Source organism: Garra rufa, unplaced genomic scaffold (genome assembly GCF_049309525.1).
Source record: "Garra rufa unplaced genomic scaffold, GarRuf1.0 hap1_unplaced_002, whole genome shotgun sequence".
NCBI classification, from domain to species: domain Eukaryota; kingdom Metazoa; phylum Chordata; class Actinopteri; order Cypriniformes; family Cyprinidae; genus Garra; species Garra rufa.
The window spans coordinates 7,616,236-7,640,043 of record NW_027394277.1 but is presented as its reverse complement, the minus strand read 5'-3'; the positions used below and the strand labels follow the sequence as shown (position 1 = coordinate 7,640,043).

The 23,808-nt window shown below is 39.0% G+C and overlaps 1 protein-coding gene, 3 non-coding genes and 1 pseudogene across 4 annotated transcripts; 3 read left to right on the top strand and 2 right to left on the bottom strand.

Annotated features, from left to right (window-relative positions):
• Positions 1-1,231: 1,231 nt before the first annotated feature.
• On the top strand, positions 1,232-9,072 carry LOC141305419 (uncharacterized; annotated as a pseudogene).
• A 7,402-nt stretch (positions 9,073-16,474) lies between these two features.
• LOC141305344 (uncharacterized) lies at positions 16,475-17,680 on the bottom strand. Its single transcript, XM_073832458.1, has 2 exons — positions 16,998-17,680; positions 16,475-16,823 (listed from the first exon to the last, which is right to left on the bottom strand). The coding sequence occupies exons 1-2, from the start codon at positions 17,522-17,524 to the stop codon at positions 16,475-16,477; spliced, it is 876 nt and encodes a 291-aa protein (XP_073688559.1). The 5' UTR covers positions 17,525-17,680.
• Positions 17,681-21,536: 3,856 nt separating this feature from the next.
• Positions 21,537-21,610, bottom strand: trnam-cau (transfer RNA methionine (anticodon CAU)). The gene has a single exon. It is a non-coding gene; the product is annotated as a tRNA-Met (tRNA).
• A 287-nt stretch (positions 21,611-21,897) lies between these two features.
• Positions 21,898-21,980, top strand: trnal-cag (transfer RNA leucine (anticodon CAG)). Its single transcript has one exon. It is a non-coding gene; the product is annotated as a tRNA-Leu (tRNA).
• Positions 21,981-23,035: 1,055 nt separating this feature from the next.
• On the top strand, positions 23,036-23,118 carry trnal-cag (transfer RNA leucine (anticodon CAG)). Its single transcript has one exon. It is a non-coding gene; the product is annotated as a tRNA-Leu (tRNA).
• The last annotated feature ends 690 nt before the right edge of the window (positions 23,119-23,808 follow it).

Sequence of the window (23,808 nt, the reverse complement as noted above, 5' to 3'; positions counted from 1 at the left end):
ATGCTTTATTTAGTGTTAGTGAAAACGTAGCCTTTCAGTAACAGAGAAGGTGCATCTCAGTTCGCTATCAAATTCCTATTTAAGCATTTATAAACCATTTGATTAAGGATTTAAATATATCTGTATTTTAAAGTCTTTTAAAAAGTGTTTAAAAGGACGATATCAACAGTTACTTTCACTTTCATTAATGACGACAGTAGGTTGCCAGATCCCGGTTCTGCACATCACAGATAGCACTCTTTCATTAAACAGACGTCTGATGTGCGTGTTAATATGGAAGACATATTTATTGTTCATCCAGAATATATACGCTGAAAATTTCCAACCATTTCAGCTAAAACGTTAAACTTTCACCTGTAAAAGGAGTCAAGAAAAAAAAGGTATATTGTTCATTAAATTAGTATTATTGGACATAAAAATGACCAAACATTTTTTTTACATCACTGCTTGTATAATCGATTTTAATAACTGGAAATGCATCAACATATGGGTACGAAATTCGATTTTATATACAACATTTCTATGTGTTTGTGATTTTGGAGAAGGGTGTACGAATGGGACTTTTAATTTGCTCTGGTGATGTGACGCCATAAAGACGCGCCCCGCTCTTCATCTGTTGTGATTCATCTGAAGAAAGGTTTGTAGTTTTCTGTTTTTAATTAATGCCAACTGTTAGATCAATTAAAGCGTTTTTACACGATATACAAAATAAATGCAGTATTCTTGAATGTAATAGTGTAATGTTTTATTTAGTGTTATTTAAATAAAGCGTTATAGCCTTCAGTAACAGAGAAGGTGCGTCTCATTTCTCTCTCTATATCATGAATCAATCGTGTGATGATAAGAAGTGATGAGAGAAACTGAGAATCCGATTCATTTGAATCAAATCATTTGTGAAATGATTCAGTGATTCGATTCAGCGGCACGCGGACTACAAACGACAACAACAAACACAAACGAGTGAATCACAACCGAGAATGGGTTCATGAAAGGGTAATATATTAGATATGATGTATAAATAATTAAATACTAAATGTAAATTAACAATAGCCTACCTAAATGTAAACGGCTGTGTAATTTGTATATATTTATAATCAAGTCTATTAACTCTCACTTTGACTGTCTAAATCTTAGATTTAGTTTGCTTTGATTTTTCTTTCTATTAATTATTCTCATCTTAAACAGGACAGAGTGTTCAAACACAGAAAAACTCCTGGAGATTCAACAGAGATCCATGTGACACTTTTATAAAGATGGCGTTTATTAAAGAGGAGAGAGAAGACATGAAGATTGAAGAAACATTCAGAGTCAAACATGAAGATACTGAGGAACAAAGAAAGATGGAGTTTATTAAAGAGGAGAATGAAGACATGAAGATTGAGGAAACATTCAAAGTCAAACATGAAGATACTGAGGAACAAAGAAAGATGGATTTTATTAAAGAGGAGAGTGAAGACATGAAGATTGAAGAAACATTCAGAGTCAAACATGAAGATACTGAGGAACAAACAGGTTGGTTTTTTATTCTCAAAGCTGAAATGAATTGTTTTTGTGAATAATGTCACACAAGTGTAAAAATGTTTTGACATTTGACAGAAGTGTTGAGACCACATGACAAATACTAACGCTGCTTTCACACTGGCCATATGTTATTATAGCATCATGTACTTAAGTTGTAACAATAATATGGAATTAGCCTAAACAATATTTGAAAGTTAGTTTATTTTTGTAAAATTAAACCCAATATCTGCTTCTAATATTAAAAACATTTGATTTCTAGCACTTCAAGCAAACCTTGAAATGTGAGTAATCATATTTGGCTACTGCATGCTGTCTACATTTGTTCATTTAAAGGTATTTGGTAATCAAATAAAACGCCAGTGGACACTAAAGCTACATCTTAATTAATTCCCATACAACTGAAAAGTATTTGTTTAAACATTTTCTCTGTCCACACCACTGATCTATATAATGACTGGATTGCTCATTGCGTTCTAAACTGCCGTTAGGCAGTGAAGCCACCGGAAGTGTTCGATCCGCCATCTTACTATTCCCTACCTGCAGAGAGCGCCATTGAGTCACATGTAAATTGCTGACCTAAAATCACCCAATTTGAAGCGTATCTTTCATACATGATTAGTTTTTAGGATATGTGTATGTAAATTCATTTTTACTTAAGATGTTTTCTGGAATGTTTATGGTCTTTTCAGGCTGGATAAGCGATATATTGAAATCGTTCAGGTGGGTGTGTCAGCTGCGTACTTACAGAGATATATCTGGTATTAGTATCTGAAATTGATTTGATTATACAGTAAATAATACAATACAAATCTCTGTTACTATATTGCTCATTGTATTGAAATTCAAATCTATGAAATAAAGCTTTTGTCTTTCCGTACCATTTGTAGTCAGTGGTATATTCTCCGAGTTGTGTATTTTTAATGTGCCTGATTGAGCAACATCTATTTCAGACTCTTCAGATAAGCAAATTCTGTAATGATTTACTAACATTACCGTTTCCATCTGAGTAAAATGCTGTGTATGTTGAATTAATTATTAATTTAACGAACAAAGCATTACCTGCTTCGAAATGAATACTGTTAAGTATTTTTGAAACATGCAGTTAGTCTACTGTACGAATATAAACAACAAAACGACATAAACCGTGAATAACTGTACTAAGATCGTCCGATGTTTATGTTTAACTATGTATGTGACTGTAATGTAGGCTATGAACGTACATTTTTAATAAGCAGAGGGAATTCCCAACAGTAAACAAATAACCGTTTACATGCTTAGGGTGTTTGCATTGTGAAAATGTACAGTGAGACTTCAGATATAAAAACGTTGACTTGTTATGCGATGTTTTCTCAATGAAATATTATAATTTCCTATTTACTCAATAGAATGTATGCGAATACTAGGGAATACTAATATGGCGGCGCGGTGGCTTCACTTTTATGACGTCATGAGCAATCCAGTTCTCTATTATAGATCAGTGGTCCGCACTAGTGTTGTCAAGCATTTTCCAAAAGTTTCTCATCCACACTGAAATGTCAGAAAATGTTAAATTCGCCTTACTGCGAATGCGTAAAAACTCATAAAAGCTCACTGAGACTGTACAAGTGGAACCGATTATATATTTTCCTGCAATTCTTCTCGTGAGATCATTTATTTTTAGTAAAATATCTATTTTTGGTTATTTTTAGAACAAGACCATGTAGGCCATACAGAAAAACTGTACAAAATAAGGGGAAAATGTAAATGCTGTAAATATAAAGCACAAAAAGAAACAAAAACAAACATATAGGTTAAATTTAGATGCATTTATGTGAGGTGTTGATTGTAATGTCTAAGTTGTACACCTTTATATCTTATATAAAGTAGTTTTTTTTTTTTTCCAAAAAGAAGGGGAAAATTAGGAAGAACATAAACTTCTCTCTCTTTCAACTCGCTCCCTTTTTTAGTGGAGTGATCCACACAGCCGATTTAGCACGTTTTACGCCGGATGCCCTTCCTGCCGCAACCCATCCCTGAGAGTGCATTAACTCATGCAACCCCAGTGCTGGGACACACTCACTCAGTCAGGAAAGAAGATAAAACAAAATATATAAAATAAATAGATAAAGAGAGGAAATATAGAAAATAATTCAAATTATATTAATACAATCAGGTGAATAAATTGATGACCGCTCATCAGGAGCATCAGAGTGGAGCATAGTTATAAAGGCGGTACTGTATTTTAACACTAGAATGATATAAACTGTGAGGTGATGGAAGGGGTATGTAAACAAAATGCTGTGCTTTGGCATTTGATTAACTGTACCCCACATTTTTAAAGTGACATTAAAAAAAGCAAGTACTTCTGACCAGCCAAATTTACTTTTAGTATAAAAACCCTTAAATGTGAGTAAACTGTCAAATGACATCAAGTTAACAAACATTTTGTGGTCCAAACTTACTGCATCCACTCCAACTTTCGTGGCCGATTCTGATTTTTCAGAAAGTGTGACTTGCCGATTCAGATTTTTGCCAATTCAGAAAAAAAAAAAAAACTGTAATCAAAGCATATACAAAAATATTTTCTTCAGTTATAAATAAAATATTACTAACAAAAATGTACTCTTCTTCAATGAATTTTGTTATTGAAGAATTTTTTAAACATTAATTACAGGATCGTCTCACAACAATAACTGTAATAACAGGTAGAAATAACAATGCCAGTACTAAATGCTATTACTTGAGCATTAATGGCACATTTTTCTTTATAAAGATAAGCATTTCTGCCTTGTCAACAGTTAATCCAGCGGTACTACACTTCGGAGCGTTCATTCACATATTTGCCAATACATACAGCGTCTTTACACACAGATGAAATTTCACGTCTCGCACGCTTTAATGACCTTCAAATAGAACATATACGCTCGCTGTGAACTATTAGATTGAAGTGAGCATATACAGTATGTTTAATTTGAAGCTGTGTGTGAAGACGCTGTATGCGGTGACGTATCGCAAATATGTGAATGAATGTTCTGAAGTGTAGTAAACTTCAACTGATTTCCCCTGCTCAGAGAGTAGGGAGCAATGTGCAGTCGTGGCCAAAAGTTTTGAGAATTACATAAATATTGGAAATTGGAAAAGTTGCTGCTTAAGTTTTTATAATAGCAATTTGCATATACTCCAGAATGTTATGAAGAGTGATCAGATGAATTGCATAGTCCTTCTTCGCCATGAAAATTAACCTAATCCCGAAAAAAACCTTTCCACTGCATTGTTAAGAAGGCTTCTGAGCGTCCAAGAAAGTCCAGCAAGCCCCAGGATGGTCTCCTAAAGAGGATTCAGCTGTGGGATCGGAGTGCCACCAGTGCAGAGCTTGCTCAGGAATGGCAGCAGGCAGGTGTGAGCGCATCTGTGCGCACAGTGAGGCCAAGACTTTTGGAAGATGGCCTGGTGTCAAGAAGGGCAGCAAAGAAGCCACTTCTCTCCAAAAAAAACATCAGGGACAGATTGATCTTCTGCAAAAAGTATGGCGAACGGACTGCTGAGGACTGTGGCAAAGACATATTCTCAGATGAAGCCTCTTTCCGATTGTTTGGGGCATCTGGAAAAAGGCTTGTCCGGAGAAGAAAAGGTGAGCGCTACCATCAGTCCTGTGTCATGCCAACAGTAAAGCATCCTGAGACCATTCATGTGTGGGGTTGCTTCTCATCCAAGGGAGTGGGCTCACTCACAATTTTGCCCGAAAACACAGCCATGAATAAAGAATGGTACCAAAACACCCTCCAACAGCAACTTCTTCCAACAATCCAACAACAGTTTGGTGAAGAACAATGCATTTTCCAGTTAGTTGAGAGCATGCCCAGTCGAATTGCAGAGGTCCTGAAAAAGAAAGGCCGACACTGCAAATACTGACTCTTTGCATAAATGTCATGTAAGTAAGGGATAATGTACAGGCAGCCGGTAGTTATCGCAGAAATAAGCCCCGACAGTGTGATCAGGGTCTTGTATCACACTGAAGGGGCTTATTTCGCGATAACTACAGGCTGCCTGTACATTATCCCGCTTATTCCACGGCTACTTGCCACATGAGGAAAAAAACTGGACATGAATATGAATTTGAAACCTTTTATTGGCATATTTGTTTTAAATTAACATTTTTATCCTTCCCCGAAACAATATAGTACCTCGTGACTAACATTCAAACTATGTAAGTTAGTAAGACAATTTAAATAGTTTAATGTCTAAATTTTCCATTGTTAATTGTGGTTGTCCAGTGTTTGTCACAAGATGGCGCCAAACGGTAATCTTTGTTGGCACGGAGGGATTTTAAACATACAAGTAGTACCGGCTATGCGTTATTACTTTGGAGCGGTGATTATTTGAAAAGAACGAACCTGCAAATGTCTCAACTGACCAATCAGAATCAAGCATTCCAAAGAGCCGTGTAATAATTGTCGATAAAAGCCTTTGATTATATTTCAGTACATCACAGAAACAACTGAAACAAAGATCTAAAAGCAGTTTAGCAGCAAACTTTGTGAAAACTAATATTTGTGTCATTCTCAAAACTTTTGGCCACGACTGTACACTATTCAGGGACCATGTCAATCGGAACACAGTTCATTCAAGGAGCTTACTTCTAATGAGTTGGTCATCTGAATCAGGTGTGTTAGCTAAGAGAGATGCATATTCAGCTGAGTGATGGTGTTTTAAGTGTCTTGTTAGATTTGTTGTTCCGAACGTTTTTGTGGTTGTTTCCCCACTTTATTATTTGACTACGGTCACGATCCGGGCCGATCATGCAAAAAATTGGCCGATTTCGATCACTAGCCAGTCAATTGGTGCATCTCTACTCTATACTTGTGTTTGATAAGATTGCTTCATTTACATAAGCACAGTGCTAACAGTCAGATATTCAAGACTTAGTTCACCCAAAAATGAAAATCAAAAATACGGTGACCCATACTCGAAATTGGTGCTCTGCATTTAACCCATCCAAGTGCACACACACAGCAGTGAGAAGTGAACAAACACAATTAGGTTTCCGGTGCCTTATTTAAGGGCACCTCAGTCATGGTATAGACCTTTTTCCTGAGAAAACGATGAGCGCCGCCATTACGAATTCTAACGTCAGATTGAATGCTTTTCTGTTCCGGTTTCCATAGGAACCCATTCAAATAGCGTCCATGTGTTTTTAATGTAGCTACCTTCCGCTGCTTCGTGTCGTCTACACACTCATTAAAGTGAGGCACTGACAAATGACGGTCATTGCAACATTGCCAAGTGATGGCGCTATGGAGCCATGTGCTTTTTAAAAACATTTTAATAGGTTTAACATTAGTTTATTAGCTCGGAATATACCCTAATTTGACTAGAAACAATGCAGACCGGAAATGCAAAGCATTCTTTCAGTTAAGAGTCGGACTTACTTCTGTGTTCAGGAAAAAGGTATATAGATGGTAGAAAGAGCACTGTTCGTTAAAAATCCCCACCTTCAATTCCTGCTGGTGCGAGAATCAAACCAGCGACCTTCGGGTTACAAGCCCGACTCTCTAACCATTAGACAGGTGTGTTAAATAAGAGACATGCAAAACTTGTAGAGCAGGGGATTAACTTGTATTGGTCTCTTTCTGCTTTAGACCTGATGCTGCTGAAAGAGGAAAGTGAAGAACTAAATGAAATAGAAGACAAATATCAGTACAAGAAACATGATTTCACTGGAGAAAATGTGTTTGGTTGCTCACAAACTAAAGAGACTACACAAAAGAGAGCTCAAAAGAAAGGATCTAGAAGTAATTTCATCTGCCAACAGTGTGGAACAATTTTCACAAATAAAGAAAGCCTTGAAATCCATTTAAGAATTCACACTGGAGAGAAGCCTTACACCTGCCATCAGTGTGGAAAGAATTTCTCTCAACAGAGAAACCTCAAAGCCCACATGAGCGCTCACACTGGAAGGAGAGATTTCAGCTGCCAACAATGTACCAAACGTTTCACAAGAAGAGGAACTCTTAATAGGCACAACAGAATTCACACTGGAGAGAAACCTTACACCTGCTCTCAATGTGGACTAAGTTTCACTCAAAATGGAACCCTTAGCAGGCACATGAGAATTCACACCGGAGAAAAGCCTTACACCTGCAAACTGTGTGGAAATAGTTACAATCAAAAAGGAGCCCTTATAACCCACATGAGAATCCATAACGGAGTCAAGCCTTACACCTGCCAACATTGTGGAAAGAGTTTCTCCCTAAAGAGAAATCTTGAAGCCCACATGAAAATTCACACTGGAGAGAAACCTTACACCTGCCCTCAATGTGGACTAAGTTTCACTCAGAAAGGAAGCCTTAACAGACATGAGAATTCACACTGGAGAAAAGCCTTACACCTGCAAACTGTAGAGATAGTTTCAATCAAAAAGGAGCCCTTATAACCCACATGAGAATCCATACTGGAGAGAAGCCTTACACCTGCAAACTGTGGAAATAGTTGACCCATACTCAAAATTGAACTCATCCAAGGGCACCTCAGTCATGGTATTGAAAGTGTAAAGAGTGCTGTTCGTTCACAATCCCCACCTTCAATTCCTGCCGGTGTGGGAATCGAACAACGACCTTCAGGTTACAAGCCCAACTCTCTTACCATCTTAGGCCATGACTGCCTCATTAGAATTCACACAAGATAGAAGCCTTAAAGGGTTAGTTCACCCAAAAACAAAGACCTTCGTTCATCTTCAAAACACAATTTAAAATATTGCTGACGAAATCCCAGAGGTCTCTGACTCTCTCATAAACAGCAAGGGTTCTACCACGATCAAGACACAGAAAAGTACTTAGTAGTCCATGTGACATCAATGGTCCAACTGTAATTGTACAAAAACTTTATTCTAATATTTTCATCTCTACTGCGTCACTTGTGGATGCAAGTTGATGAGAGTCCCACGATGCGCGTGGCAGCACCAGCACTGACCCAGATCCAGCATTATGATGAGGAACATGTTACATGTGGAGAGACTCATGCTGTATAAAAGCTATTGAAATCTAATGATTTGCATCAGTGGCACCACACGAATGTGTCTGAGTATACTTGTGAAAGTGCATCGACAAGTGATGCATTAGAGACGAAAATGTGGAATAAAGTCTTTATTTTAGTTTTATTTGCACAAAAAATTATTCTCGTAGCTTCCTAAAATTACAGTTGAACCACTGATTTCCCATGAACTACTTTGTCGATCGTCTTGGTACTTTTCTGGGCTTTTAACGTGGTAGTACCCTTGCTGTCTATGGGAGAGTCTGAGACATCTTAAAATATATCTTAAAATGTGTTCCAAAGATGAAAGAAAGTCTTACAGGTTTAAAACAATATGAGGGTGAGTAATTAATGACAGAATTTTAATTTTTGGGTGAACTAAACCTTTAAGCCTATATTATACTTTTGGCACATTTGAAGAAGTTTGTCGCATCCCGTACCAACACAATCCTTCTTTAAAACAATATAAAGGCAGCCAAATGTGCAATAATTGCTGGAGGGAAATTGCTCAGAGTTTGGACAAAGAAAAAAAGTGTGATAATGCGATTCAGAGTTATGCTTTTTGAGAATGAATGTAGTATTTGTTTTCCTAATGTTGTGTTAAATGTCCTGTGACTGTATGTTTGTTCAGTTGGCCCTATGAAAGTTTTTTTTTTTTTTTTTTTTTTTTCAAAATTGTTTTTTTTTCTGTTAAATTTTTTATTGACTGCTTTTAAATTTTTTTATGGTTAAATAAAATTGTATCAATAAAAAAAATATGGCTAATTAATTAAAATCATGAAAATCTATACTATTTAACATTAATTTATTAAAGGTTTAACAAAAATTACATGTTAAGAGCCCTATGAAATGTACTTTTTTCTTGGTTAATTAAATAATTCTAATTCTTTGAATGCATACAAATGGCTTTCATTTACTCTTACAATAGGTTTGTTTTGTTTGTTTTTTTCCTCAGAAATTCTGCATTGTGTATTTACATTTTTCTATTTATCAAATAAAGGCATAAAATTAATTAATCATTTAATTAATTAAATTTGGCAAGTAATGGGGATTTAGTATTCAAATTAAAACCTGAAAGAAATATTGTGACTGTGCCTAAGTTTTATTAATTTGTCAATGGTAGTAGTATTAGTATAATGTACATTTTAAATATTAGTAATATACAGTATGTCACAAAAATGAGTACACACCTCACATTTCAGCCACCATTTTAGTATATCTTCTCAAGGGACAATACTATAGAAATGAATATTTATTATATTTTAGAGTAGTCTATGCACAGCTTGTATAGCAGTATAGATTGAAAATGAACATACAACCATTATTGTTAAAATAGCTGGCAAGTGAGTACACCTTAAGTAAACTTGTCCAAAGTGTCAATATTTTGTGTTAGCACCATTGTTATATGGCAGTGCCTTAATCATCCTGGGCGTGGAATTGACCAGAGCTGCTGGACATTAGACATTTACATTTACATTTAGGCATTTGGCAGACATATGGTGCTTGTCCACTTTCTGCTTGAGGATGCCCCTCAGCTGCTTAGGTTCAGGTCTGGAGACATACTTGGCCACCCCATCACCCCAGACCATGATGCACCACCACTATGCTTGACTGTAGGCAAGACACAATTTTCTTGGTACTCCTCACCAGGTCATCGCCACACATGCTGGACACCATCTGAGCCAAACAAGTTCATCTTAGTCTCATCAGAAAACAGGACATGGTTCTAGTAATTTATGCTCTTGGACAGGTTGTCTTCAACAAACTCTTTGTGGGCTTTCTTGTGAGCCAGCTTCAGATGAGGCTTCCTTCTGGGACGACGCCTATGTATATTGTGTGAGCACTGACAAGCTGACTTTCTACTTCTGCAACCTTTAATGCAATGCTGGCAGCACTCATGCATCTGTTTTTTGAAGCCAAGTTCTGCACCTGACGCACAGAACGAGTGCTCAGCTTCGTTGATCTACCCTTGCAAGGCATGTTCCGAATGAAACCCATCTTTGAAAACCTCTGTATGACCCTGACCAGTGTAGTGTAACTTGGTTTCAGGGTGTTACTGAACCTTTAATAGCCTTGGCCATCTTTGTGGAGAGCAACATTTCTAATTCTGTAATTCTCAGAGAGTTCTGCCATGAGGTACTTTTACCTGCTCTAGTACAAGATACACAACTTTGTATTGTCCTGTCAAGCAGACAAAAACAGAAACATGATGAATAGGACATGTAGCTTTGCATGGTTAAACAACATACTGCTGCACTCAAAAAAATAGCACTTTGGTTGAACATGATTTAATCATGGACAGTGTTTCCATGTGATTCCACCACATTATCTTAACAACAATGGATGATATTAAACCAACTTGAAAAATTTGTTTTCATTTAACATGAACAGATTACATTCACTAAACATGATCTAAATACAAATTTTTAACTTGAATTAATGGTTTTTATTGAACAGAAGTTAAAGTTAATGATATAATTAGTGATTAATTAAGTGATGATTGATCATTATTGAAGACACCTGATGTTAATAAGCAGAATCACCAAATGAGAAAATCACATTTTTTAGGAAACCATTACAGTGGTCAGTGTTTGCATTAGTTGGGGTCTTGAGTTTAACGTTTGTAAAAGCAGATTTTGTTTGGCTGCTGTAGCAGTGTTATAACAGCCAGACACACCAGACTAAAGGCAATCATGTTTTCAAGAAATGTTTGTGAAGTAATAGACCATGGGTTTTATCACTGGTTACATAAACTCTATAATTGAGAGTCGCATATATAGTCAGACAGATATGTAAAAAAAAAAAAAAAATAGTTTTATTAAGACACACAAACATGAAGAATCAGTGTGAGAATCACAACAATGGTGACCATCAGAAAAAGTATGTTGTAGCCAATCAGAACTCATCCATGATTCCCATCATGCATTGCGGCATGAATAAATTATGGGCTGAATTGTCTTCATAATTTATTTTATTCTTACTATTTTCATTTGTTTTTGTTGTTTTTATGTGACTTTTTAATAACTTGTTTTGTGATGTTCAGAGTTGATATGTTTATCTGAATACATCATTTGTCACCGTTGCTGAGATTCATACGCTGGTTCTTGATGTCTGTGTGTGTCTAAACAAACAAGTTTTAATTTGTGAGAAATTCTTCCAAAGTATATTTTAACAATAGATGGAGAGTATTGTTTGTTGTGGACTCATGAGACTAAATATTTACAACAGTTATTTGACTGAACACTTTTAGAAACTTATCTCTGAGTTACAGTTCCTTTAATGGAAAATAACTCAGAGATTTGACTCTAAATTGAGTTCAATGATTCAGGTCAAGCAATGATTACATTAAACCATAACCATCATGGTTATGAGAGACCAACTAATGCAAACCCTAGAACTAAACGGGAGGACCTGGTCAGTGACCTGAAGAGAGCTGGGACCACAGTCTCATCGGTTACCATTAGTAACACACTACACCGTCATGGATTGTAATCCTGCAGCGTGTGCAAGGTCTCCCTGTTCAAGTCAGCACATGTCCAGGCCCGTCTGAAGTTTGCCAAAGACCATCTGTATGATCCTGGAGTAGGCATGGGAGAAGGTCATGTGGACAGATGAGACCAAAATATAATTCTTTGGTATAAACTCCACATGCCGTGTTTGGAGGAAGAAGAAGGATAAGTACAATCCAAAGAACACCATCCCAATTTTCATCCCCTGATGACTTGTGGTCTTGGCTTGTCTGGTTGTTTTCTCCCAAACAAAGCAGCCCAGCAAGATCTAATGTTAAAGATGTAAGGGTCAAGAGACCAACTAATGCAAACACTGACCACTGTAATGGTTTCTTAAAATTTTTTAGATTTTCTCCTTTGGGGATTCTGCTTGTTAACATCAGGTGTCTTCAATAATGATCAATCATCACTTAACTAATTACTAATTATCTCATTAACTTTAACTTCTGTTCAATAAAAAACATTAATTCAAGTTAAAAATTAGTTTTTAGATCATGTTTAGTGAATGTAATCCGTTCATGTTAAATGAACACAAATTTTTCAAGTTGGTTTAATATCATCCATTGTTGTTAAGATAATGTGATAATGATAATACTCAGGTTCAGTTGTTAATGCTGTTTTTTTTTTGCGTGTATAAAATTAATACTTAGAAAACCAATGTAGGTATTTTTAATGGATCACAGTGTAGCAAATTTAGCTCAAAAGGAAAATATATATAAATAATTACAATTAATTATGATTAATTACAATTATTTATATCAACCGTCAGTAGTAACTGTAACGGGATTAACTCGCCATCGACTAATCCATTTGTCCAGCGAACATTTGAGTAATTTCAAATCAATTTCATATTGGCCACAGACAAATAACATTCTTACAGTATTAATGCATTAGAGCATGTAGCTTAATCTTAAATCGTAAAGGGACATCAATTTGCAAGGCAGAATCAGAGACTCACGTAATTTGCGCAGAAGAGTTTTATTATCTAAGGACTAACACATAACTAGTCTAAACGAACACGTACAGACGCAAATCACACATACATGGTATCTAGGAAGGGTGAGAGGTGATGGCTAGAAACAGACAAGGAAAGGGGTATGAGGCTGAGTTGACCATCTGAAAGAACCATCAGTTTCTATCTCAAAGCACAGTATACAATAGCTTACACAAAACCTCTGTTTAGTGGAAGGAACGATACTTGCATTTGACTTAGCTGTTAAACAAGAGTCTTGTGAAGCCTCTGAAGTAGTTCTGGATGGTTCCATTTGATGACGAGGTTGCAATTTCTTGAAACTCTGTTGTGGTTAGGAGAGTCCTCTCTCCTGAGTAAGCAGTTCTGAAGGACTACAGACCAGAATTCAGAGATGGGGGTACAGGGACGGCCAGGAGTAAAGAGAGAGAAGTGTCTGATCATTGACATTTCCATGATGATAAGTTCCAGGGTTGAGGGCAACAAACTCCAGCGGTATCAGTCTGACTTTGTGTAGTCGAGAGCCATCTTCCCAGGTTGGGGAGACCACACACGGCTCTGTATGTTGAGGCCCGCTCTGGGTCATGTGAGTTCTCTCACACAGACAGCAATCAAGATTTTTCAGAAGAGACAGACAGAACTGTGGAGGAGCCTTTTAAAGTCTAGGAAGAGTCACGCCTCTCAGGATGGACTTGACCAATGAAAAAGGCTGAATTTACAAACGGGAGGTTGTAAATAATGTGGGTTTTATGACCATTTGTCTGAAAGCATGGTTCGAATGGTTGTGGCATTTTATATTTGGATTAAAGTACGAACACACATGGCATTCTATGAGGAGGTGGCATTCACCAAAGTGTGCATCATTAAATGAGCATTAGTTTGATAGGAGACACATAGTTATAGGTAGGTCACATTGACTAGTGCTTCACGCATTAAGCATACATACAATAAAAAAATACAATTCCAAAGACATTATACAAGATAGTTATAGTACACACAATGACCTAAAGGATTTGTGTGTTCATTCAAAGAAGTTTTCCTATGAATTAGGGACGAGTCCATTTCTATGAGCATAAAGTCTTTCCTATAGGAAAGAATAGGAAAAGTTTTTCTGCCTGCATTTCTTTGTGTCGTAAAACTGGTGTCATCAGATGGTTGCCCTGGTGACTGAGCTCCTTTTGGATGTTAGTCGCTTTCAAGGGTTGTTTCCAGAATTCCAACATATACCTGGCTTGTTGGTTTTAAAGATTATTTGTTATAAGTAACAAATAATAGTGTGTCTGATTGGTCAAAACATTACAACAGCCACATAATTTTAATTTAAAGTTAATCAGAAAAATAATCATAACACAACTTCACCTGTTTATGTATATTGCTAAATAAATAAAAAATAAATAATACATTTTTATTATTATTATTTATTATTATAATCATGAGTTTCATGTTGGCTTATACAATTAAATAATAGCCTATATAATACAGTTTTGTTTCAAGCCTATGTATTTTGTGCGATAGGTGAAATTATTAACGGAAACAGCTATGCAACAATTGCATTTTTTAGGGATATCATCATCCAGCACAGTTTTTTTGGTAAAAAGCCCGTTGGATGGAGACAGCAAATTTTACAGTTTTTTAATGCATATTCTCTTTGTCAATAACAAAACATTGCAAAAAACTGGATGGAAACTTGCCCATTGGGCGACAGAGTTGTTGTCAGCTTAGTGTTAGCAGTAGTGTGTGACCCACTGTTGCGGATCATTTACATTGTGTCACGTAGTGTGAAAAGCACAATGACCTAATGACAGACAGGATGTCATGTAGTCTGAACAGCACAGTTTTTTCGCCGATTAAGTCGTAGGTATGCCTCAACTGTGAGAGACAAAATCTCAAAAAAAAGAAAAAAAAAAAAAGAAAATCACATTGTATGATTTTTAAATAATTAATTTCCCTTTTATTGCATGAAATAAGTATTTGATCACCTACCAACTAGCAAGAATTCTATCTCTCACAGACCTGTTAGTTTGTCTTTAAGAAGCCCTCCTATCCTCCACTCATTACCTGTAGTAATTGCATCTGTTTGAACTTGTTACCTGTATAAAAGACACCTGTCCACACACTCAATCAGACTCCAACCTCTCCACTATGGGCAAGACCAAAGAGCTGTCTAAGGACACTAGGGACAATCAATGATCCTGAGAAAGGTGAGGGATCACCCTAGAACTAAACGGGAGGACCTGGTCAGTGACCTGAAGAGAGCTGGGACCACAGTCTCATCGGTTACCATTAGTAACACACTACACCGTCATGGATTGTAATCCTGCAGCGTGTGCAAGGTCTCCCTGTTCAAGTCAGCACATGTCCAGGCCCGTCTGAAGTTTGCCAAAGACCATCTGTATGATCCTGGAGTAGGCATGGGAGAAGGTCATGTGGACAGATGAGACCAAAATATAATTCTTTGGTATAAACTCCACATGCCGTGTTTGGAGGAAGAAGAAGGATAAGTACAATCCAAAGAACACCAAAAAGCATGGGGGAGGAAACATCATGCTTTGGGGGTGTTTTTCTGCAAAGTGGACAGGACGACCGCACCGTATTGAGGGGAGGATGGATGGGGCCATGTATCACAAGATTTTGGGCAACAACAACCTTCCCTCAGTAAGGGCCTGTTGCCCAAGCTACAGTCCCAAAACCTGAAAGATCTGCAGAAGACCTGTATGGAGGAGTGGGACAAAATCCCCGCTGCAGTGTGTGCAAACCTGGTCAAGAACTACAGAAAACATCTGACCTCTGTAACTGTAAACCAAATACTAAGTTCTATTTTTCTAGTGTATCATAGACGTGTTTCATGCAATAAAATGGAACTTAATTATTTAAAAATTAAACAATGTGACTGGATTTGTTTTAGATTCTGTCTCTCACAGTTGAGGTGTACCTATATTGAAAATTACAGATTTTACCATTATTTGTAAATGGGAAAACTTGAAAAATCGGCAGTGTATTAAATACTTATTTGCCCCACTGTACTTGTTGAAATTCATGCCAGACTTGTTAGCCCACTATTTCTTGGCACAAGTGGACAGTTCAGTAAGAAGGAACTTTTACGTACACACAACATAACTCACTTGAGAATTTATATTTAATATTTGTCACGGTTTCAGTCAATAATTTCAGCCTTCAAATTATTTTTGCTATTTCAGGCAAAAAATCTTTGAAGTAGAACTTTTTTCTGGTGCCATTTTATATCTGCAGAGCTATTTGAAACTATTTACGTACAAAAACAGAAATACGGTCTTGTTTATACATAACTGTTCTAGGTCTATATGTGATGGCAAAATCACATATAGACAAAAATTATTCCATTGCGCCGCCTTCAGAGTGATTTTAAAAATTGCTCCTTCTAAACTTGTCAGTGTGTTTCCAGAATGCGTTTGCAAATTATCTTTCAGGTTTCTCTGATATGTGAAACTTATGTTGCAGAAGGTCTGTCTCCAGTGTGAAGCCTCATGTGAGCGGTAAGGTTTCCTTTAAGTGTGAAACTCTTTCCACATGAAAGGCAACTAAAAGGTTTTTCTTCACTGTGAACTCTCATGTGAGCCCGAAGGTTTCCTCTAAATCTGAAAGTCTTTCCACAATAAGGGCAGATATAATCCTTCTCTCCAGTATGAATTCTCATGTGTAGATTTAGGTTTGTCTTGTTTGAGCAAGTTTTTCCACAGTGATTGCACATGAACGGCTTCTCTCCAGTGTGAGATGTTACATGATTTTTAAAATGATCACTGTCTGAGAAACTCATTCCACACTGATGGCATATAAAACTGAGAGAGGGAGCTCCTGAGTGAACCACCATGTGCTTTTTAAGGGTTCCCTTATGACTGAACTTCTTTTCACACTGATCGCATGCATATGGCTTCTCACCAGTGTGAATGTTCATGTGATACTCAAGGTTTGGTTTGGTTGTAAAACCTATTCCACAAAGTTTGCAAAGGTACGGCTTCTCTCCAGTGTGAGTTCTCATGTGCCTGTTAATGCTTCCTTGTTGACTGAAATGTTTTCCACACAGAGGGCATGTGAAGGGCTTTTCACCTGTGTGGACGTTCATGTGGCTTTTGAGGGCTGCTTTTTTAGTGAAAGATTTTCCACACTCTTGGCAGGTGAAAGGCTTCTCTCCAGTGTGAATCCTCATGTGGACTTTAAGATTTCCATGTTCACTGAAATGTTTTCCAAACTGTTGGCAGGTAAAAGGCTTCTCTCCAGTGTGAATCCTCATGTGGACTTTAAGATTTCCATGTTCACTGAAATGTTTTCCACACTGTTGGCAGGTAAAAGGCTTCTCTCCAGTGTGAATCCTCAAGTGGACTATAAGGTTTCCATGTTGACTGAAACTCTTTCCACAATACTGGCAGGTGAAATGAGTTTTACTTGAAGTATTTTCTGTCTGAGAGCAACTAATTGATTCTCGTCCAGTTATAAAATACTGATCTTCATCTTGCATTTCATCTAGTACTTCACTCTCCATTCTGGGCACCACCAGTTCTAAAAAGAGACAAATACAAGTTAACCCCTGTTTAAAAGCAACAGTAGAACAGAGTGCAACAATGGCCCAGATCTGGCATTTATTCTGGAGAGTCACAGTCCTGCAGAGTAAAGCTCCAACACACCTCTAATAAGTTAACCTTGAAGACCATGATTCAGGTGTGTTCAGTTAGAATTGGAGTTAAACTCTGCAGAGCTGAGCTTGACACCCCAGTTTACATTTATAGAAAGTCTTGGATATGTGAAAACATCAAAATGTGTTCTACTGGGGATGTTTGAAGTGTTTGATGTTTGACTACTGTTTTAATTCCTCATTGAAAACTTGGAATCAAGGTTTTTTTTTTTTTTAAATGCAGCATTACATAGACGTAAAGGTATGCTTGGGATTTTGGGGGAAACTTCTGTAATTTTTAACTAAGATTAATAGTGTCATGTATGTAAACCACATTTGGGCAGCATGAAAATCACAATTGTGAGAGATTTGAGAAATGCACATTTCAGAACAAAAATTTACAGATAATGTACTCACACACTTGTCATCCAAGATGTTCATGTCCTTCTTTCTTCAGTCGTAAGGAAATTATGTTTTTTGAGTAAAGCATTCAGGATTTATATGGTTTGAACTTCTAAAATGCAGCTTCAAAGGGCTCTAAATGATCGCAGCCAAGGAAAGAAGGGTTTTATTTAGCAAACAATGTTATTTTCTAAAAAAAAAAAAAAAAAATTACAAATTATATACTTTTTAACCTCAAAGTCTTGTCTAGCTCAGCAAGACAAGCATTTGAGATTAAAAAGTATATATCTGATCGTTTCGCTAGATAATAAACTTCTTCCTCGGCTGGGATCATTAAAAGCCCTTTGACGCCACATTTAAACTGCATTTTGGAAGTTCAAACTTGGGGGCACCATAGAAGTCCACTATATGGAGAGAAATCCTGAAATGTTTTCCTCAAAAAACATTTCTTTACGACTAAAGAAAGTAAGACATGAACAACAAAGCAGGAGGAAAGCAAACAAGATTACAAAAAAATCACTTGCCAACAGCAACCGAACTGAGAAAATGCACAGGCCAAAATATTGCTTACCAGCCATTAACCAGTATTTGGATTTTAAAAATCCCAAAACGCTCCAAACCCCCTTTTTCTGTTTCATTGTCAACAAACAATAATACAAAAATTGGGTGGGGGATGAGAAACATACAGTATCTCACAAAAGTAAGTACACCTCTTACATTTCAGCAACCATTTTAGTATATCTTCCCAAGGGATAATACTATAGAAATGAAACTTGGATATATTTTAGAGTAGTCAGTGTCCAGCTTGTATAGCAGTATAGATTTACTGTCCTCTAAAAATACAGCCATTATTGCCAAAATAGCTGGCAACAAAAGTGAGTACACCCTAAGTGATAACAGCAGTATGTTGTTTAGCCATGTAAAGCCACATGTCCTATTCATTATGTTTATGTTTTTGTCTGCTTGACTGTTCTGTGCATCAAGTGCAGAACCTGGCTTCAAAAAAAAAAAAAAAAAAAAAAAAACAGATGCATGAGTGCTGCCAGCTTTGCTTTAAAGGTTGCAGAAGTAAAAGGTCAGTTTGTCAGTGCTCACACCATACGCTGCACAGTGCTAAAAGTCAGTTTGCACAGGCGTCATCCCACATGAAAGCCTCTTCTGAAGCTGGCTCATAAGAAAGCCCGCAAACAGTTTGCTGAAGACAACCTGTCCATGAGCATGAATAACTGGAACCATGTTCTGTGGTCTGATGAGACTATAAGATCAACTCAGATGGTGTCCAGCATGTGTGGTGATGCCCTGGTTAAGAGTACCAAGAAAACTGTGTCTTGCCTACAGTCAAGCATGGTGGTGGTAGCATCATGGTCTGGGGCTGCATGAGTGCTGTTGGTTCTGGGGAGTTGCAGTTCATTGAGGGAAACATGGAGTCCATTATGTACTGTACATTCTGTAGCAGAACACGGTGCCTTCCCTCCAGAAACCAGGCAGATCGGCAGTTTTCCATGATAACGATCCCAATCACACCACCAAAATGATAGCCGCCTTGCTGAGGAAGCTGAAGGTGAATGAGTGGCCAAGTTTGTCTCCAGACCTGAACCCTGTGGGGCATCCTCAGATGGAAGGTAGAGAAGCACAATGTGTCTAATGTACTGCAGCTATGTGATGCCATTATATGGAAGAGGATCCCAGCAACAACCTGTGCAGCTCTGGTCAATTCCATGCCTTGCAGGATTAAGGCAGTGCTGGATAACAATGGTGCTAACATAAAATATTGACACTTTGGACACAGTTTTGACAAGTTCACTTAGGGTGTACTCACTTTTGTTGCCAGCTATTTTGACAATAATGGCTGTATGCTGAGTTATTTTCATAGGACAGTAAATCTATACTGCTATACAAGCTGCACACTGACTATAAAATATATCCAAGTTAAATTTCTATAGTATTATCCCTTAAGACAATATACTAAATTTGTGTGAGGGGTGTACTCACTTTTGTGGGACACTCTATAGCACTTGTTCTCAAACTGGGGTATGCGAGGTGACGGAAGGGAGTTGCCAAAAAAATGCTGAGCTTTGCCATTCATTTAGTTCTACCCCAATTTAAAGTAACATTAAAACAGAGCATGTATTTCTGACAAGCAAAATGCCGCTTTTATGCTGAAACAGGAAAATGGGAGTGCCGTAAACAATCAAAGACATCAAATTACCTCATCTCTTGCAGTCAAAACTGACTGTATCCATACCAGCAGTGTGCATATGATAGGATGCCTGCAAAGTATGCTACTTTAGCAAACAGCGCTGCATGTACTTAATTCAGGTCATGAGGGGAGGCCTCAGCAAACTGACAGCTTATCACCCTGGACCCTCAGATTAAAACTCTGATGCTCTACCGACTGAGCTATCCGGGCCACCTGCATGACAGCAGAAAATGTGCATTCTCTGTCTGCTTACAGTTTGTGGCACTACAGGATGAAGGCCACAGACTATTAGGCTTGGTGTGTCCGGGCCTTTAGGTTTACGAAAGCTTGTCTTCCCAATGACATGTAATTTCATTTCATCGAATGCCAGCATTATACTAACCTCAAGAAAGCCTCACAAGGACACGGCCACATGTTACATGATTATGAATGCTATTACTGCATTCATTCAGCATTAGCCCAGCATCAACACTGAATTTCGATTACACTGTATATCAACGGTTGGTCTAGGACTGGGTGGAAGTCAGGGAATTTACCTGGAACCTCACAGTTTCTCACAAAACATCATGTCGCACGCCCTCCAGAGGAGCTGTGGCCTTTTGACTCGGGAGAAAAGGGACAAGCAGGCGGAAGGGATCCTTCAGATTATGAGACTGACACGCTGCCCAACTGCGTCAATGAGGCCGGTGGGTTGACCGGTCTGAACAGCGAAGAACTAGCTTCTCTGTCCTTGCCTGTAGGTGTAGCCGCAATGGGTCAGCAATGCGACGTCACTCCTTCCCCGATACCAAGTTGCAGGCACTTTTAAAGAATGCCTTGAAAGACTATGTCAAGTCGTAATAGAATCGAGTCAATATTTCCTTAAGATGAAGGCAACATTGCTTTAAGGTTCACGAAAGCTTGCCTTCCCATTAATAGGGAATTTCATTTCCAATGCCAGCATGATATTACCCTTAAGAAAACCTCACAAGAACACCGCCACATGTTACATGAATACGACAGGGATGGTATTCCTGCATTCCTTCAGCATTAGCCCAGCGTGAACACTGAATTTCGATTATATTGCATGTCAAAGGGTGGCCTAGGACTGAATGCAATGTCGCTGGATGGTATTTAGGGAATTTACCTGGAAACTCACAGTTTCTCCCGCAATGTCGTGTCGTCCACCCTTCAGATGAGCTGTGGCCTTTTTCCCTCAGGCGAAGGAGACAAGCAGGCGGACGGGAACAGAGAAGCCCGCTCTGTCGTGTAAGCGCTCTCAGCTATCAAAAGGCACCACGCTGCCCTGTGTGAGGCTCGAACTCACGACCTTCAGATTATGAGACTGACGCGCTGCCTAACTGCGCCAACGAGGCCGGCGGGATGACCGGTCTGAAATGCGAAGCGCTAGCGTGTCGGTGCCTGCCTGCAGGGCGTAGATCCAAAAGCTGCGTTCAGGTCGCAGTCTCCTCTGGAGGTGTGGGTGCGAATCCCACTTTTCCGACAGAACTGTCCTTTGTCCTTTGGCTTCGGATAACAGCTACAGTCTTCAGCGCTTGGCAGAACATGTGGAGCTATATTTGAATCGAATCAACATTTCGTTAGGGATTCAGACCACAAGCTGGGTGTAGCCGCAACGGGTCAGCTCCCACCACGCAAGCGTGTCAGGATGGCCGAGCGGTCTAAGGCGCTGCGTTCAGGTCGCAGTCTCCCCTGGAGGCGTGGGTTCGAATCCCACTTCTGACAGACTTAAGTTTCGGCTACGGACAACAGCTACGGTCTTCAGCCGCAAGGCTGTAACTTTGCCTTGTGTCAGGGCATTAACTTTGCCAAAGCACCACATTTCAGTCGACGTCAGAATTAGTATAAAGTGGCAGTAACGCCGACGGGCGTTCCGTTAAACTTGAGAATTACTCCGTTTTATCGTTTGTGCGACGTCACTCCTTCCCCGATACCAAGTTGCAGGCACTTTTAAAGAATGCCTTGAAAGACTATGTCAAGTCGTAATAGAATCGAGTCAATATTTCCTTAAGATGAAGGCAACATTGCTTTAAGGTTCACGAAAGCTTGCCCTCCCATTAATAGGGAATTTCATTTCCAATGCCAGCATGATATTACCCTTAAGAAAACCTCACAAGAACACCGCCACATGTTACATGAATACGACAGGGATGGTATTCCTGCATTCATTCAGCATTAGCCCAGCGTGAACACTGAATTTCGATTATATTGCATGTCAAAGGGTGGCCTAGGACTGAATGCAATGTCGCTGGATGGGATTTAGGGAATTTACCTGGAAACTCACAGTTTCTCCCGCAATGTCGTGTCGTCCACCCTTCAGATGAGCTGTGGCCTTTTTCCCTCAGGCGAAGGAGACAAGCAGGCGGACGGGAACAGAGAAGCCCGCTCTGTCGTGTAAGCGCTCTCAGCTATCAAAAGGCACCACGCTGCCCCGTGTGAGGCACGACCTTCAGATTATGAGACTGACGCGCTGCCTAACTGCGCCAACGAGGCCGGCGGGATGACCGGTCTGAAATGCGAAGCGCTAGCGTGTCGGTGCCTGCCTGCAGGGCGTAGATCCAAAAGCTACGTTCAGGTCACAGTCTCCTCTGGAGGTGTGGGTGCGAATCCCACTTTTCCGACAGAACTGTCCTTTGTCCTTTGGCTTCGGATAACAGCTACAGTCTTCAGCGCTTGGCAGAACATGTGGAGCTATATTTGAATCGAATCAACATTTCGTTAGGGATTCAGACCACAAGCTGGGTGTAGCCGCAACGGGTCAGCTCCCACCACGCAAGCGTGTCAGGATGGCCGAGCGGTCTAAGGCGCTGCGTTCAGGTCGCAGTCTCCCCTGGAGGCGTGGGTTCGAATCCCACTTCTGACAGACTTAAGTTTCGGCTACGGACAACAGCTACGGTCTTCAGCCGCAAGGCTGTAACTTTGCCAACTTTGCCTTGTGTCAGGGCATTAACTTTGCCAAAGCACCACATTTCAGTCGACGTCAGAATTAGTATAAAGTGGCAGTAACGCCGACGGGCGTTCCGTTAAACTTGAGAATTACTCCGTTGTATCGTTTGTGCTACGTCACTCCTTCCCCGATACCAAGTTGCAGGCACTTTTAAAGAATGCCTTGAAAGACTATGTCAAGTCGTAATAGAATCGAGTCAATATTTCCTTAAGATGAAGGCAACATTGCTTTAAGGTTCACGAAAGCTTGCCTTCCCATTAATAGGGAATTTCATTTCCAATGCCAGCATGATATTACCCTTAAGAAAACCTCACAAGAACACCGCCACATGTTACATGAATACGACAGGGATGGTATTCCTGCATTCATTCAGCATTAGCCCAGCGTGAACACTGAATTTCGATTATATTGCATGTCAAAGGGTGGCCTAGGACTGAATGCAATGTCACTGGATGGTATTTAGGGAATTTACCTGGAAACTCACAGTTTCTCCCGCAATGTCGTGTCGTCCACCCTTCAGATGAGCTGTGGCCTTTTTCCCTCAGGCGAAGGAGACAAGCAGGCGGACGGGAACAGAGAAGCCCGCTCTGTCGTGTAAGCGCTCTC